Source organism: Panthera pardus, unplaced genomic scaffold (genome assembly GCF_024362965.1).
Source record: "Panthera pardus isolate Hobbes unplaced genomic scaffold, ASM2436296v1 HiC_scaffold_24, whole genome shotgun sequence".
NCBI lineage: Eukaryota > Metazoa > Chordata > Mammalia > Carnivora > Felidae > Panthera > Panthera pardus.
Genome location: NW_026526810.1, coordinates 114,223,004 through 114,241,534, shown reverse-complemented (window position 1 = coordinate 114,241,534; position 18,531 = coordinate 114,223,004). Strand labels below are relative to the sequence as shown.

Below are 18,531 nucleotides of genomic sequence, written 5' to 3'. Positions count from 1 at the left end.
CTTGCAACAAACACAATGGATCCCATCCTTAGATGGAATCTACCCAGAGTTTTAGCCCAGTCCCACCTATCTCAGTCCCTGGTTAGATTGCGGGTGCTCAGAGCAAAAGGAGAAAACAACATGGACTTGAGTCTCTGCAGGTCCTTTATATATAGTGTCCAGCAATCAATCAAAGATGTCTGCTTTCCTAGGGGCAGGGAGAGAATGTGGACATGCCTGAAATAGAAAGCAGAGAATACAATAGTCTACACATTCCCTCTCTTCACTTTGGTACTACCAACCCTGGGAAATCCCTTACAACTTGACCCTCTCCCTCTCTCCTTAATTTCATGTACCCGGGAATGGACATTCCTCCTGTCTCATTTTTTAACATCCCAAAACTGCACAAATAACTTTCAGACATCAAAGCCTCTCCTAGGAACCCAGAGCCCCCTTTCTACCAAGGAGCTCAAAATCAGCGTTATCATCGCATTCTTCTCAACAAATATTTAATCTCTATATCAAGGTTTGTACTCTGTATTTGAAGACACAAATAAAGAGATAATCCTTGTATTCAAGGACTCTTCAGGGGTTTTTTTTTTTTTAGCGAAAAAGGATGCAAAGATCAATATGGTTTTTGAGATTAAAGAGAATAAGGAAACTTAAAGAATACTGTCAAAAGGGATTTATATTTAAATACACAGGATGAAAAATACACCAACACAGTGAGAAGCCCTTCTTTTACAAGTGATTCTGAGTCCTCTTCACATGACTAAATGACAGCACCAAGGAAAGGAGATTGAGCAATGTGTCCAGTCACACACATTCTAGGAAACTGAATTCAAAAATTTAATTCTAAGTTCTAAATTGCGGTTAGAATCCAAGTCTTTACATTTTCAATTTATTGCCATTTCTTAGTCATATTTCTCAGATTTTCTATGAATCAAATTTTCCTTTAATTATTTCAGAAATACTACAACTTAGTCTGTTTTAAAATCATCAGTGGCTTAATATCAGAATTTCCCTTAAAACTTACCATTTGTGCTCCTTTTTTGCTACTCATACAGTAATTAGATAATTTTGCTGCTCATATTACTTAGCTATACTTGGATTGAGATAAATAATTATATGAGCTTCCACTGCTAAGAAAACGTCTGCTTTTAGGAAACCAGGACACTAATTTAGCTGTCCTAGAAATAAACTCCCTTTGCTTCTACATGCAAGCCAAGCCTGCGCAGGAGGCAATAAAGATCCTAGCTGTTAGCACATAAACAGGGGTCTCCAACATGTACTTCTGTTACAGTCTAATTGGTGATCACAGGTGTCTCAGCCCAGCTTCATGGCATTTCAAATCAAGGTGAGAATGGGAGACATGGCAGAAAAGTCAGTGCTGACAGGCTTCCCTTCCCTTGAAGCACTAACCAGCATGTCACGGCTTAGACCCCTCATAGGACAATGGGAAGGGGTGCTACAGAAGTCCCACTTCTGGCCACGCCGCCCCTTAGAAAGAACTAATGGAAAGGCGATAAAATACACTAGGGTCTGTGCCATTTCCAGACCATCGGACGGTCATCGGCCTCTTCCTGCTCCTCCTCACAGGCTGTCACTGCCACTACCAGGAACGTTCAGTAAGCTCCTGCTGAGTCTAACCACCTGTAAACCTGAAACAATAAAAACTACGCTACGGGTTTCTTGAACAGCAAACGTACCACAACTTGTTTCTTGTGTATATTTACAACATTATTTTGGGAAACTGGTTTTTGTCAACTAGCAAGTATATATGAAATAGCACACTGTAATTAATACAAAAAGCAGATTAAAAGATACTCAACATATAGATTTATCAAAACTTAACAGTTAGCTTATAGGCTTTAGATCTTATTTTTTCCCATTAAATAAAACATTAAAGCTATCATTAATTCTTTCATTTATTCCATTAATACTTCCTGAGCCTCTATGAGCTAAGCATGATCTGAACACTGGAATACAATACCATACACTCCAATGGGAGAGGCAGACAATAAATAAGCAAATAGATATACACTAAAATACCAGGCAATTGTAAGCTCTATAACCAGAAAAAAAAAAAAAAAAAAAAAAAAAAAAAAACCATGGGAAGAGGAAAGCATTTTAGACAAGGTGGTCAAGGATAACCTGTCAGAAGGAGGTAAGGGGTAAGCAAAATGTACACAGAGGCAGGGAGAAAACTAATGAGAGAAGTTTTCCAGGCTGGAGTTACTGTGAGGGCAAAAGCCCCGCGGCGCAGGGTGGGGGAAGGGCAGAGGTGCTTCTTGATGTGTTCAGGGAAGAGCAGAAAGGCCCACTTGGCTGGAGTGCAGTGACCTGATGGGATATGAATGAAGTCAGAAGTATGGGAGAACCTGATGACACAGGGCCCTGCAAACCAACAGAAACTGTCTTTTGTTGTCAGTGATAAGAAGCCCTCAGGGGAGTGTTGATCTGACTTATGTTTAAGCAATTCCCCCAGTCCGTTTAAGAAGTTTGTCCTAGTGAAGTGTTAACTTCCCTTTCTCCCCCAAAAGTATAAAAACTACCCTCATTTTGGTGTTTATCATTACCATGCATGAAAAAAAATACCTTTCTGGGACGCCTGGGTGGCTCAGTTGGTTAAGCATCCTGATCTCAGTTCAGGTCACGAACTCCCCGTTGGTGGGTTCAAGCCCTGCATCAGACTCTGATGCTAAAAGCAAAGAGCCTGCTAGGGATTCTAGCTCTCCCTCTCTCTGCCCCTCCTCCATGCGCGTGCAAGCACTCTCTCAAAAATAAATGATTTAAGAAGATGAAAAAAGTACCTTTCCTTTTATAAATGAATGAATGAATGAATGAATGAATGAATGAAACCTTCCCTGTAGACACAGCCATAAGCAATACAGTATTCTCCTGCATGTTTTTAATCCTTATATACATATCACACCATATGTATCTTTCTGCAGCTTTTGTTTAACAATATGTTTCTGAGATTTGCCCATGTTGATAATACAGATCTAGAGTCCTCTCTTCACTGCTGTATAGTATTTATTCTAGCAATATGCCATACTGGTTTTTTGCTTGTTTGTTGTAGGAGGGTAGGCATTCTCCTACTAATGAAAAACTAGGTTACTTCCATTTTTTTGTTATTACATTTCTACAGTAAACATTCTTAAACATGTCTCCTTGTGGCATGAGCAGAATTTCTTGGGAAAACAGCATGTTACAGGTTGAACTGATCCCCCCAAAAGTAATATGTTGAGGTCCTCATTCCCAAGACCTCATACATTATACGTGCATTAGGTTGATAGAAAAATGTTCATCCTTAGTATAGGCTAGAACAAAAATGTTTGCAAATCTCAGCTATTGTATATACCCAGATAAAAACTTAATAGGGTGGTCATTATTTCAACTTTTCTAGAAATTGCCACTATTCTCCAAGACAATTGTACCAATTTATACTAAGAGCACCTGTATATAAATTCCCATTGCTACATAACATTGCCAACATTTAATATGGTCTTTTATTTTTACAGCTTTCAGAAAGGTAAAGATGGAAACAGTTACATTGTTTTAATTTATAATAACTTGGACTAGTGAGGATGAGCATATTCATATATTTATTTTGCGATCAAGTTCCTTTCTCTGTGAATTGACAGTTCCTATCTTTGGCCCATTTTTCTGCTGGAGTGCATACTTGCCTCTAATTTATATGGCTTTTGCACCTGGATACTAACCCCTGGTGTTACTGTGTTTATAATGTCATATTGTACACAAGGCCTCTGTTTCTTACAAAACAGTTCTATTGAAATGTAATTAACAAATCATTACATTCGCCCTTTCCAAGTGTACAATTCATTGGTTTTTATTATATTCACATAATGGTGCAATCATCACAACGTAACTTTAGAACAGTTTCATCGCCCCAAAAACAAACTCCACCCCTGGCCCTGGCAAACTCCTAGTCTACTTTCTGTCTCTGTGGATTTACCTGTCCTAGACATTTCATGTTAGTGGAACCAGAGTATGAAGCCTTTGATTTCTGGCTTTTTATAATATGCATAATGTTTCTTTCATCTTTAACATGTATCATTACTTCCTTTTTATTGCTAAATAATATTCCACTGTAAAATTATTCTGTATTTTGTTTATCTGTTCATCAATTTATGGACATTTGGATTGTTTCCACTTTTTGACTCTTAGGAATAATGTTGCCATGAGCATTTATGTAGAAGTTTTTGTGTGTATGTTTCATTTCTCCAGGGACTAGAAATGCTGCATCATATGGTAACTTTATGTTTAGCATTTTAGGAACTGTTTTCCAAAGTGTCTATATCATTTTGTGATCACACCAGCAATGTACAAGGGTTTTAGCTATCCTAGCGGATATGAAGTAGCATCTCACTGTGGTTTTGACTTGGATTTCCCTAATGACTAATGATGCAGAGCATCTTTTCGTGGATTTACTAGTCATTTGTATATCTTCTTTGGAGAAAAGCCTATTCAAGTCCTTTGTTTTATTTTTTATTTTAAATTTTTTTATTTTTACTTAAAAAAAATTTTTTTTTATGTTTATTTATTTTTGAGACCGAGACAAAGCATGAACGGGGGAGGGTCAGAGAGAGGGAGACACAGAATCCGAAACAGGCTCCAGGCTCTGAGCTGTCAGCACAGAGCCCGACACGGGGCTCGAACTCACGGACCACAAGATCATGACCTGAGCCGAAGTCGGCCACTTAGCCGACTGAGCCACCCAGGCGCCCCTCAAGTCCTTTGTTTTAAAATTGGGTTGTCTTTTTATTGTTGAGTTGTAAGAGTACGTTATGTATTCTATATAACAAGTCCCTTATCCACATATGATTTCAAATATATTGTGAATTATCTTTTCATTCTGTGGACAGTGTCCTTTGAAATACAAAAGTACAAAGACGGAAAAAGTTAATTTTGATCTACTCCAATTTATTTGTTTTTGGTTGCTTATACTTACAGAGCCATATCTAAAAAACCACTGCCTTGGGGTGCCTGGGTGGCTCAGTCAGTTGAGCAACTGAGTCTTGACCTGAGCCGAAATTAAGAGTCAGACGCTCAACCAACTGAGCCACCCAGGTGCCCCTGTAAAGGTTTTAAGCGATCAAACTTATCAACCTTTATTTTATAATTTGTGCTTTGGTAGTTTTAGGAAAGTCACTCTATACTTTAAGGTCATAAATATTTTCTCCTCTGTGCTAGAGTTATATATATATAATTTTCATATTTGAGTATCTAACAACCTGGAATTGATTTTACAGATTGGTGTGAGGTGGGGATTTTTTTTTCCTTCTTTTTCTATACAGAAAATCACCTCTCTCAGCACTAGTCCATTCCCCACTGATTTGAAATGCCACCATCATTATCAATCAAATTTCATATTCATAGTGTGCTCTTTCTGGGTTTTCTATTTTGTTCCATCAAAATCATACTGCCAATATCACTATAGGTTTATGCAAGTCTTATTATCTAATAAAGGTGATTCCTCCTACCTAATTTCTCTTCAAAACTGCTTTGGCTCTTCCTGGTCCTTTGCTTTTGCACATGAATTTTAGAATCAATGTGTCAGGAAAGAAAGCATGAGGAAGAGAGGAAGGGAGAGAGAGAGAAGAAAAAACAAAAACACTCAGAAGGTAGGACTGTGTACCTGAAACTCTCTGACTTAAAGATCAGGTGAGGAAAGTGACATTTGTATCACATTTTCACCAATGCATTTTGGGAACCCAAGATGATTCTGTGTTACATTATATTTTGAGATAGTAGTTTTACTCATTTAAAGATACGGTTTGGATCACTTAAATTGCAGTCAATTGCACTTTAGAAATCAGAAAGCTTAAAAAATATTTCTACAGCTTCCTTTAAATTCATTTTAAAATGATATTCTGATCAGAATCATATATATACACATACATACATATACATTTTTTTAATGTTTACTCATTTTTGAGAGAAAGAGATAGAACATGAGCGGGGGAGAGGGAGAGAGAGGGGGAGACACAGAATCTGAACCAGGCTCTAGGCTCTGAGCTATCAGCACAGAGTCTGATGTGGGGCTTGAACCCATGAACCATAAGATCATGACCTGAGCTGAAATCAGAAGCTTAACCCAGTGAGCCACCCATGCACCTCCCTCTTTTTCTTAAGAGAGAAAGCGCAAGCACACACGGGAGAGTGGCAGAGAGAGAGGGAGAGAGAGAATCTCAAGCGGTCTGTGCCCCACGTGGGACAGGATCCCCTGACCTTGAGATCATGACCTGAGCCAAAATTAAGAGTCGGACGCTCAACCAATTGAGCCACCCAGGCGTCCCACACATATACTTTTTGAGTGGGCAATCTCATTTCCAGGAATTTATCCCTATGAAAAACTCAAAAGTGTGAGAAGATATACAAAGTGTTGACATATTGAAAATATTGGGGAAGTGTAAACATTATGCACAGGGATTGGTTAAATAAATTACACTATATATTCATACTGGGAAATTTTTGTACCCCTTAAAAGAATGATGTTTGTCTTACTGGTGATAGAATATATTAATGACATTAAGCAATTTCTTTTACATAAAACTGTACACCCTCCCTATTACATATATATATTATATATATATATACATATATATATTATATATATATATATATATTTGTGTGTGTGTGTATCTATCTACCTACCTACCTATCTAGCAGGATATACATGAAAATGTTACAGTGGTTATCTCTGGGTTGTAGAGCTTCAGGAGATTATTTTCTTTATACTTGAATGTGTTGGTTTAGTGCTTTCCAAGTATAGTGTTTTTCCAATTCCAGTATTTTGCATGTAAAATTGTATGTAATGTATGCTGACTTTACAAGAGAAACACTACATATGCCCACTTTAAATTTTATTGAAAATATGCAAACGTTCAAGAAATACTTGTTAAAACTAAAAATTTGTAAAAGTTTTCAGATATGTTAACTCTGATGGAGAGTATATAATACAGATACTATTCTACTTAAGGACAAACTCTCCCCATGGAAATTTTAAATCCCCGTGAGAGAGTGTTGTTAGGTTCATTGTGGCACAGGAGCCTATCCCCGTGTCAGTCAGGACCGAGGAAGGAACGTGATCGTGTCGCACAGAGGCGACCACCAGAATAATCCGAGATTATTCGCAGAGAAGGCAAAGGCATGCGAACCAGGCTGCCTCTCAGTCAGCGTCCACCACACAGCCAGAGCGGAGGGTGTGGTGCCACAGGCCCAGAACGTGTCAGAGGTGGAAGAGAGCCGAGATGAAGGTGCAGTCACCTGTGGCAGAGCCACCCTCGTACTCCACTCTCCTGTTACTCCGCTCTCCTGTTACTCGGGTCTGTGATGCCGTGACACGCTGACCTGGAGACTGGGAAACGCTACAGAGGAGACGTGGGCGGCAGGTGAGAACGGTAACTCTGGGCAGAGCCTCGCTGCCCGCGTGCACAGGATGCCACTGAACTAACTGAAAACGCTCCCGTGCATACATACTTGGGGGTCTCCATTTTTGAGGCAGGAAAACAGTAATGTCAAAATATGTTTGCTTTACAGCTAGCTTTGGAAGCACTTTTCAGTCATTCCATATGGGGATGCTATTGACACAAATGAGGGAATTTATCCTGATTTAAAAAAAAAAAAAAAATGTGGACTCCCTACTTTTCAAAATTTTCCTGCTGAAAAAAGGAGGACACTTCTGGAAATATATGTTCAGAGTGTAGAATAGCTTGTGTGACCAGTGCAAAGCTCCAAACTATTTTCGTTAGTATGTGTGGTATGCGGTAGGGAGAGGATAGTACATTTCAGTAGGATTCCAAGAAAGGGCCATTTCAGTAGAACTTTTTAAGGAACAACAGAGTATACCACTGGAAGTAAACAGGGTTCATTTAGCAGAAAAGAATGATAACAGTCCTTTGGTTGCCAAAGAATAGTAGGTGTTCATAGTGGACATTGATTTCTTTTTTTTTTTTTTTTTAATTTTTTTTAACGTTTATTTATTTTTGAGACAGAGAGAGACAGAGCATGAACGGGGGAGGGTCAGAGAGAGGGAGACACAGAATCTGAAACAGGCTCCAGGCTCTGAGCTGTCAGCACAGAGCCCGACACGGAGCTCGAACTCACAGACTGAGAGATCATGACCTGAGCCGAAGTCGGACGCTTAACCGACTGAGCCACCCAGGCAACCCCCTTTTGTAATGTTCCAAAATGTCTGCCAGGTGGGCAGGTTCTGTCATCGTGCTGTCACATTCAGTGGGGATATTATCTATTTGCTTATAAAATCATGCTTGTATGGTTTTGTATTCATGTCAAATGTATGAATATACTTGCTTTTGTTTCCCAATAATTGCTTCCCCATTTTGTATCATTACGTAGTTATCTTGTGTTCTTTCATGGGATTCTCAAAACCTCTGCTCAGGATCATTCCTTGTAAGTCAGTTTACCCTGTAATCAAAACTTACTTTTTCCTTTTCTGAAACTGAAAAGCCAGAATGCAGCACATTATCAAAGACTCTTTTGCTATAAAGACGTTATTAGGAAAACTGGCAAAATTTAAATAAAGTCTGTAGACTAGCTATTAGTACAGTACCCTATCGGTTTCCTGATTGGTAATTATTCTGTAGTTATGTAAGAGAATATCTTTGTTTTTAAGAGAGACATGATGAATTATAGAGGTACATCATAACTGCAACTGACTCACCAATGGTTCTTAAAGAAAATTCTCCATCATTCTCTCTACACATCACACACACACACACACACACACACACACAATTATTTTTTCCTGAGCCAATTGAAAGTAAGTTCTGTATATTATCTGCCCTTACTTTTTTCTTAATCAGTGTGGGCACCTGTAACAAAATACCATAGGTTTATGGATACCATATCTATCTTAAACAATAGATATTTGTCAGGGCGCCTAGGTGGCTTAGTCGGTTGGGCGTCCGACTTCGGCTCAGGTCATGATCTCGCAGTCCGTGGGTTCGGTCCCTGCGTCAGGCTCTGAGCTGTCAGCTCAGAGCCTGGAGCCTGCTTTGGATTCTGTCTCCCTCTCTCTCTGCTCCTCCCCCGCTCACACTCTGTCTCTCTCTGAAAAATTAAAAAAAAAAAAATCAGAAAACAATAGATATTTGTCATGGTTCAGGAATTTCAAGATCAAGTTGCTGGCACATTCAGTTCTTGGTGAGGGCCCTTTTCCTGGCTTGTAGATGGCTGCTTTCTCATCGTGCATTCACAGGGTCATTCTTCAGTGGAGATCTCTGCTTCCAATACTTACAAGGACATAATCACATCATGGGGTCCCACCCTCATGACCTAATACAAACCTAATTATCTCCCAGAGGCCCCACTTTGAAATTCTATCACACTGGAGGCTTAGAGCTTCAGTATATAAATGAGGTGGGAAAGAGGGGAGACAAACATTCAGCCTATAACAGTCTGCCTATGACTCCTCTAAAATCATGTTCTTGCATGCGAAATACATTCATTCTGCCCCAACAGCCTCAAAAGTCTTAACTCATTCCAGCATCAATTCTAAAGTCTATAATCCAAAGTCTCATCTAAATATCATCTACATCTGATATGGGTGAAACTCAAGACACAATTTATCCTGAGACAATCATCTTCAGCTGTGAGCTTGTAAAGCCATGTAAATTATGTGCTTCCAAAATGCTATGGTGGGACACAGAGGATAGACATTCCTGTTCCAAAAGGGAGAAATCAGAATGAAGAAAGGAGTAATGGGTCTGAACCAAGTCCAAAATTTAGCAAGGCAGATTCCATGAGATTTTTAAGGCTCAAGAAAAATCCTCCTTGGTTTGATGCTATGCCCCCTGGACCCACTGGGGTGGGGGTGGGGGGTCACTTTCCTCTACCTCTTATGCTTCAGGCTGCCTTTTGGAGGCAGTCACCTAGTGAATCTTTTTTTTTTTTTTCTTTTTCTTTAAATAGGCTTTATGCCCAGCACAGAGCTTGAACTCAACCCTGAGATTAAGACCTGAGCTGAGATCAAGAGTCAGACACTTAACCAACTGAGAGGCGCCATCCTCCCGCCACCCCTTTAGAGTAGGTTGCCTATTGGATCGGAAGTGATGGTCCCTCCTTGCCACCTTTGAAACTGAGGAGGGAACCCGATGGTCTCTGAATTGTCTTTGGAGTTATTCTTTTCTTGTCTTGAAAATAGCACATGGACACAGCCAAATAACCCTATGGTCCAGTCCTCTAGGATCTAAGAATTCCTAACAGCCTGTAGCACATGGTTTCAAGCATCAGATGGTTCCACAAGGCTTGTTTTGAAATATACAGCAGTCTCCTGCTCTCTCCTACCCTTTTCTCCATCTTCTTTTTGGCATTGACCTCCACATTGCAACGTGCTTCTGTTACTGCTTCTTGACTGTTCACATTGGATATTATTTATTGCCTTATTGCTATTAGAAGACTTGCAGTCCCTCTAGGAGAGGATCTTTGTTGGAAAGACTGCAGCAAGAAGTTTGGTGTGACTAGAAGGATAACTGGCATGTGTGGAGGGTGTTGGTGGCAGGGAGACCAGATGGGAAGAGGAGGGCATTGCAATAGTCCACCGAAGGAAGAGGCACTGAGGGCTTTTTAAAATTGAGGAGTAACATACGTCTGGTAAGTGCATAAAGTATATCCTGCTCCCTGACTTTTTTAACCTGTGTGTATACTGTGTCTCCAGTACCTCTCTCAAATTGTAGAACATTTCCAGCCTCCTTAAAATGTCATTGTGCCCCAAAAGAAGGTCTTGAACTAAGGCACAAAAATGCATTACTGGTTCTAGAATGAAGTTAGAAAATGAGGTGGTGCTAAAGATGACTCCAAACTTGGGAGACTGGGTAGACTGGGTGGTGATGCTGTCAACGAGGTGGGTGGTTCAGGAGGAGATTCCGGTTTGCATTAAGGGAGGAGTTAAGAGGGTGAGAGTTCAGCCTTGGACTTGCTGAGTTGGGATGTCCAAGTGGAACTTGGTGGTGCGTGGAAGTGTAAATTTGGAGTTCTGGGGAAAGTTTGGAACTGACGTGTGGATTTGTGTATACTCATCAGCATTTGCGGTCTGAGAGCCAGCAAGAAGATGAGAATTCTCTAGAGACGCTATAGAGACCCAAGGTTATGATGAAAGGCATATGTTGCTTTTATTAATTCTGTTTTTATTAATAGTGCATAAAATCAGTGAGAAAAATTCAGTGTAAACTTTTTTTTTTTTTTTAATTTTAATGTTTATTTATTTTTGAGGGAGAGAGAGACACACACACAGAGCACGAACAGGGGAGGGGCAGAGAGGCAGGCAGACACTGAATCCAAAGCAGGCTCCAGGCTCTGAGCTGTCAGATGTGGGACTCGAACTCACAGACTGGGAGATCATGACCTGAGCCAAAGTCGGATGCCTAACTGACTGAACCACCCAGGTGCCCCTGGTGTAAACATTTTTAAAACAAAATGATACATAAAAATTCAGTAATGTGTACTCTTTGTTAAAAATGAAAAAATCACATCGGTTCAGAGGGTTATAAGTAGGAAGTATGCTCTCTTCCCACTCCAATTTCTTGTGTCTCCTTCCAGATGATTTTAGTGCATACATATTATGTTTATGGTTTATCGTGATTATTCCTTTCCAGTATTGCTTTGGTTAAGAGTGGCAGCAGTTTAATAAATATGGCTGACAGCCTACAGGCATGTGAACAGTATGGCTTATTAGTTTGATTTTTCCCCCCTCCCCTTGTCCTGTAATGTGTTTTATGATGATATGCTTATGATCTCAACTGGAAAAAATTTTTCTTCTTTTGCCTTTTCTTGGAAAAAAATGTTACTGTTCAGGCAAACATCTTAGTAGTCGTTGTAGTACTTAAATCTTCCCTCGATTAATAGTACTAACACTGTCACAACCTTGTCTGCTTAATGTGAGCAGACTAGTAACTGTTTTTTTAACCTGGAGGTAGTGATAAGCTAGTATTTTTCTTGATTGCCTTGTCGACAGTGTAATTCTCATTAGAATGAATGAAAGCCTTTTAAGAGTCCTCTTGCCTGGTGAATCCAGAGACTAAAATACACTGGAAAAGTTTGTAGCCCATGTTTTCTTTAGCATGGATTTGATCTCCAGTCTAGTTGAGACTAAAAGGTATTAGATGTCGTTTCGAGAAATGTCCTAATGTTAATTGTGCAATCACTGTAACTTGTTTAAACCCTTCTATTACAGGGTACTTATTGTTGAAAGAGCAAAGAGCATAATGTGTATTTTCATTCATTCAACAAACACTTGTAAGGTACCGCTTTCTCTAATACTAATAGTAATAAAAGGAAACATTGCTTAGTACTTACTATTTGTTAGCTCTTAATAAATACTATCCTGAGTGCTAGATGTGCAATAATGAGCAAAATAAGCCTGGTGCTTTCCTTTATGGAACATTATACATGTATAAGATAGTAATACTATCATTTTTATTTGAATCATGTCAATAAGAAAATTTAGCATCAGTAGTTGAATTGATTTTCTTCTCTCTGAGTTCTAAGACTTTGTCACCTTTATCAGAGGTTTGCATACCAGTTGGCCTGTACATTCTGATCCTGAATGATCAGAGTGACCTGTATTTTTTTTTTTAACTTTTTTTTTTTTTTTTTTTTTTTTTTTTTTGAGAGAGTGGGAGCGGGGCAGAGGTGGGGTGGAGACAGAGGATCCCAAGCGGGGTCCACGCTGACAGCAGCGAGGCCCATGAGGGGCTCACGAACTTTGAGATCATGACCTGAGCTGAAGTTGAACACTCAACTGACTGAGCCACCTAGGCACCCCCAGAGCGACCCCCAGTGATTTGACTGAGGCTGTTTTCCAAGAGTTACTTAGTTGAATCTCAGTTCCTTAAAATGCAATTAAAGTGACACTGTGATTATAATTACAATATTTAAAAGCAAACTAATGATTTAACTTACTACTTCCTAGACAGTCCAGCCAACAGTATGAATACACTGTGGGTAGTGCTGGTTTGGGTGTGTCTCAAATCAAGGCGGGTATCTTTTAAAGAGATACACTCACAGCATTCCTGACATACACACCTGCCACACATTTGTTACTTAGGAGCTCTGAAAGCTGTCTTTTTACTAGTATGTTCTATTGCGAGAAAATAGTTTAAACAATTTCAGAGTTAAGAGTTGGGTACTGGTATTAAATACAGTGTTCTTTTAGATATAGTTTTTTATTTTTTATATTTTATTTATTATTTATTATTTTTTTTTTATGTTTATTTATTTTTGAGAGAGAGAGAGAGAGCGCACAAGCCAGTCAGGGGCAGAGAGAAAGAGAGGGACAGAGGATCCGAAGCAGACTCTGTGCTGACAGCAGAGAGCCTGATGCAGAGCTTGAACTTGTGAACCATGATGAGATCATGACCTGAGCTGAAGTCAGACGCTTAACCAACTGAGGCACCCACGTGCCTTAGATACAGTTTTTAAAAGAGATGATCAGAATATTATTTTATTTTTGTTGTGTTTTAAGTGTTTTTGATTTGTCCAGCTTAAAAAAGTTTTAAGTTTATTTATTTTGAGAGAGACAGAGACAACATGAGAGGGAGAGAGGGAGACAGAATCCCAAGCAGGCCCTGCACTGTCAGTGCAGAGCTCCATGCGAGGCTTGAACTCGTGGAACTGTGAGATCATGACCTGAGCTGAAACCTAGTTGGACGCTTAACTGACTGAGCCACCCAGGTGCTCCTGTCCAGGTTTTTAAAAATGTTTATTTATCTTGAGAGAGAGAGAGAACGCGTGAATGGGGAAGGGGCAGAGAGAGAGGGAGAGAAAAAACTCCCAAGTAGGCTCTGAGCTATCACCTCTGAGCCCAGTGTGGGGCTCCATCTCACAACTTTGAGAAGAGGACCTGAGCTGAAAGCAAGAGTAGGACGCTCAACTGACTAAGCCACCCAGGTGCCCCTGCTTTGCCCAGTTTATAACTTGTTTATATGTTATATTAATTTTTAAACAATCTCCTGTCTTCGGTTATTGGCTCATTTCTAGCTATTCTATTCTAAACACATTGCAGCCTTGCTCCTGCAGAAAACTTTCAGTAGTGAACATCCACACAAACTTCTACCCCTTTGGGGAAGAGATTGATGAAGATCTATATCAGTTTTACAATTAGTTTTCACAAGTTTCTTTAGGCCATCAAATTGAAGCAGTACCATCAGATTCTAAGTATCATGCCTATTTGAATGCCGTTCCTTTGTTAAGAACAAGTTTTTATTTTCCAGCTGTTCTAGCTTGCAGCATTCAGATAGCTTCCCCAAATTAATATTATCGGTATGAAATATTCTAAAATATATTTAACCCTTGGATCAAGTTGCCTGAGAGGCCAAGAAAGAATCTTTTATTCCTTTGGGACTTTTCATAACTCTAGTACAGTACTCAATTGAAAATGTGTTCCTGATAAATTGTGAATGACCATTCTCACTGTAATTGGCTGTTTCATAGTTAAGATTAAAGTTAACACACAGGGGTGCCTGGGTGGCTCAGGCAGTTTAGTGTATGACTCTTGATTTCAGCTTGGGTCATGATCTCACGGTTTGGTTTGTGAGCTCAAGCGTTCTCTCTCTGTCAAAATAAATAAACTTTTTAAAAAAAAGTTAACACACAAACTCCTCTGATGAGATTTTTCTATAAAACAAGATTTCCATTAAGATTGACCAAAAAGTGGGGTGCCTGGGTGGCTCAGCCGGTTAAGCATCTGACTTCGGCTCAGGTCATGATCTCACGGTTCGTGGTTCAAGCCCCGAGTCAGGCTCTGTGCTGACAGCTCAGAGCCTGGAGCCTGCTTCAGATTCTGTGTCTCCCTCTCTTGTGCCCCTTCCCTGCTCATACGCTGTCTCTGTCTGTCTCAAAAATAAACAAACGTTAAAAGAAAATTAAAAAAAAAAAAAAAAAAAAAAGATTGACCAAAAAGTAAAAAGCTTTGAGGTATGAGATCAAAAGTACAGTAGCTTGGTATTTTATATTAAAATTCAAGTGTCCCAAAGGATTAAACTAGGGATAATCTTAGAGTGGAAATGGGTACTTAGGTGAAGATGAAGGGGTCAGAATGATTTCATGACAGTTGCTGACCATTCTTAACTGTTTTTCCCTTGTGTTGCATTTCACTTTCTACTTCTGTACAGTGCTGGACCACTCTTACGTAAGCATTTTACTTTTGTGCATAATTTATTTGTGTTACCACAACAAAGGCTGTTAATAAACCACGTGTTTCCCATAGGAACCTAGTACTGGTCATTATTTGGAATACTATGGCTGGTGGCTTTAAGACTATACAGCAGCAAAACATTATAAATAGTTTATTCTAGGACTGATTTACTTTGACTGCTTCATTTGTAAGTTAACATACTATTTTTCAGGACAGGCTTTTTCTTTGTTGATTTATTTTTTAATTTGCTTTATTAGAACAAAGGAAATTATACATGCTCCAACCATAGCATTTTAGGATCTATTTCATAAAATCAAATAATGATAGAAATGAGCATTAAGCATTGTTCTTGGGCACTTCCTTCTCCCTCTGTTTTTCTTTGTTTGCTGTTTATCTAAAGTATATATAACTTACAATATTTCTGTTGAAAAAAATTATGCCCTGCTTAGATCTTAGTGGATTTATTTTTACTAGTAGAGAATTCTGAAGTTATGCAAATCTGTAAGGACTTAGAGCTTAATCTTTTTCTTACTGGGATTGAAATAAACATTTTTAAACTCCCTTTTAGGTCCATCATGTTACACAAAATGGAGGACTTTACAAAAAACCGTTTAATGAAGCTTTTGAAGAAACACCGATGCTGGTCGCTGTGCTTACTTATGTGGGGTATGGTGTACTCACTCTCTTTGGATATCTCCGAGATTTCTTGAGGCATTGGAGAATTGAAAAGTGTCATCATGCAACAGAAAGAAAAGAACAACAGGTAATTGTTAAGAGTCTTTGATTCTATAAATGGAAGCCTTTTATAGAGATCTTGGTATTTTCACTCATTATTTCTTTAGAGATCTGGGGACACGTTAAAATAAAAATATTCCAGATGAAGTTAAATGAAAGCATTTCACAAAGGAAGTGGAAAACAAGGTTAAGGCATGGAGAAATCAAGGTCTTTAAGATATTTCTAATTTAGTCTTCACAAGAATTTATTCCTGTTTGATGGATGAGAAAGCTAAAATTCACAAGTTAAATAACATTTCCTAAGACACTTTGTGTCAGAGCTTGTACACACACACAGGTCTGTGAAGTGCCAGAAGCCATGTTCTGTCTGTTCATGGTACTGTGCTGTATCCCAAGTTGTGGCTCCATTCGTCTCAGAAGATGTAGTTCTGGAGAACTCATGATGTGTTTTCTCATAGACACATTGTACATAGATGTTTGGCTCACAGATCAGCTCCTCTCCCCAAACAAGTCTGTAAACAGAATGTGGTTGAGCTCTGTTCATGGTAGAAAAACAATCTTGTTTGAGTAATTGTAAACAGAGATAATAATGGTCGTCTCTGGGAGGAAAGACCTCACTTCACTTTTCTCTCTATACTCCTTTGCACCTCTAGATTTCTGTACAGTACACATGTATTGCCTATTCTCAAAAATCAGCCAAATTAGGGTGAAAAATGCCTGGTGTTTCTAAAAACAAACTTGTTTGTTCTTGGCATGTGAAGTATGCAGAGGTTGTCCTCTAACCCAAGGAATATTTAGATTAGAGATAGATTAGATAGATAGATTAGATTTAGATTAGAGATAGATTATAGAAGGGCTTCAGAAATTAGATTTTTTTGGTCCATCATACTTCTCACTTTTGTGGGGTTTTAGAGGAGAGAGGCGGATGTTGTGGCAGCAAGGTCACCACTGAGAGAGGAGCCATTAGACACTGGGCATGGATGGTGGTTCTGTGGGGGGAGGGACGGGGGCATCCAGAAATGTGGGCAAAGAAGGGACCTCATCAACTGCTAGAAAGCCAAAACCAGTCTGTATGGAATTGAGGATTCTGGTCCTGAGAGAACCCAGAACCCAGGCTGTCTTCACTGTCACGTCAGTCATTCTGCATCCTCCCCAGCACCAGAACCACAAGTTGGCCATCCTTCATTGTGCTGAAATGCCTACAGTTCACTTCATCAAGAAGGTATTTCTTGAATACCTAATGCAAGCAAAGCCCTGCGTTCAGAAGTTTGGTCCAGTAGGCAAAACTCGTTGTATGGTATTGCTGTTACTTATTTATGGGCCAGTATCTTCCTATTAGACTGAGTTGATGGTGGTTGTCACTGATGGGAGCTAACGTTTGATTCACATAGCCACATTCAAAAGTCTTTGTAGGGGCGCCTGGGTGGCGCAGTCGGTTGAGCGTCCGACTTCAGCCAGGTCACGATCTCGCGGTCCGTGAGTTCGAGCCCCGCGTCAGGCTCTGGGCTGATGGCTCGGAGCCTGGAGCCTGTTTCTGATTCTGTGTCTCCCTCTCTCTGCCCCTCCCCCATTCATGCTCTGTCTCTCTCTGTCCCAAAAATAAATAAAAAATGTTGAAAAAAAAAAAATTAAAAAAAAAAAAAGTCTTTGTCTACAGGGACCTCTCCTAGTGTGGACATACTTCAAAGCCCTACTAACTAACATGTAGAGGTGGGTGTGGGGGTACTGGTTTTGATGTGGAGAGTATTCCAGGCTGAGGGGATGGGGTGGGCAAGGGTATGAGGAATGTTTGGGAGCAGCTGGGTTTTGGCTGTATGAGAGATTGTGGTTTGAATGTCAAGCTAGGAACTTTGGGGAGTGAGGAGTCTGGGCAGTTTTTGAGCAGAGGAGTGGCCGGAGAGTTTGCATAGCTGGTGTTGTGTCATGGTGTGATAAAGAATGAATGGGGTTGCATCAGAATTACTTTGTAAAAGAGTACATCACGTTTTGAACTTGTTCTGTGTTTCCAGAGGGTGAATTTACTCTTGAGTATTGGGGCTGCCTGTGTGTACTTGACCTTTGTGTTAAGGAGTCAGAACACATAGATTTTATTAAGTAGTTTCTAATTCTGTTGAGGAAACATAAACTCTTCAGATTTAACGGGTCTTTGCAAAGCACTATACACATAAATAGTGTCTGAATTGTATGCAGATGTAGAACAAAAAAATAGCTGACTAGCATTGAATTAATCAGGAAATAATTGTAGGAGGAAGTAATAGGAAATATGTGGGACAGAGGGGGGACATTTGCTTCTACGGTTTAGAGGACTGTACTAATTTGTTTGAATTCTTTCAATAGGATTTTCACAGTAGATAACATTAACAGTTAAAACAGTTGAATTCTGCCATTTTCTTTTCTTTCTTTCTTTTTTTAATCTTTATTTATTTTTGAGAGAAAGACAGTGTGAGCAGGGGAGGAGCAGAGAGAGGGAGACACAGAATCCAAAGCAGGCTCCAGGCCCTCAGCTGTCAGCACAGAACCCAAGGTGGGGTTCTAACTCACGAACCGTGAGATCATGACCTGAGCTGAAGTCGGACACTTAACCGACTGAGCCACCCAGGCGCCCTGAATTCTGCCATTTTCTTATCAAAGTTTAG

General features: G+C 39.6%; 1 protein-coding gene across 1 annotated transcript in view; it reads left to right on the top strand.

Annotated features, from left to right (window-relative positions):
- Positions 1 to 18,531, top strand: part of SPTLC2 (serine palmitoyltransferase long chain base subunit 2) — a 107,553-nt gene that overhangs the window by 11,909 nt on the left and 77,113 nt on the right. Inside the window, exon 2 of the mRNA XM_019427325.2 lies at positions 15,729 to 15,923. Coding sequence (XP_019282870.1) covers positions 15,729 to 15,923 — 195 coding nt within the window. The remainder of the gene's footprint in view (positions 1 to 15,728; positions 15,924 to 18,531) is intronic.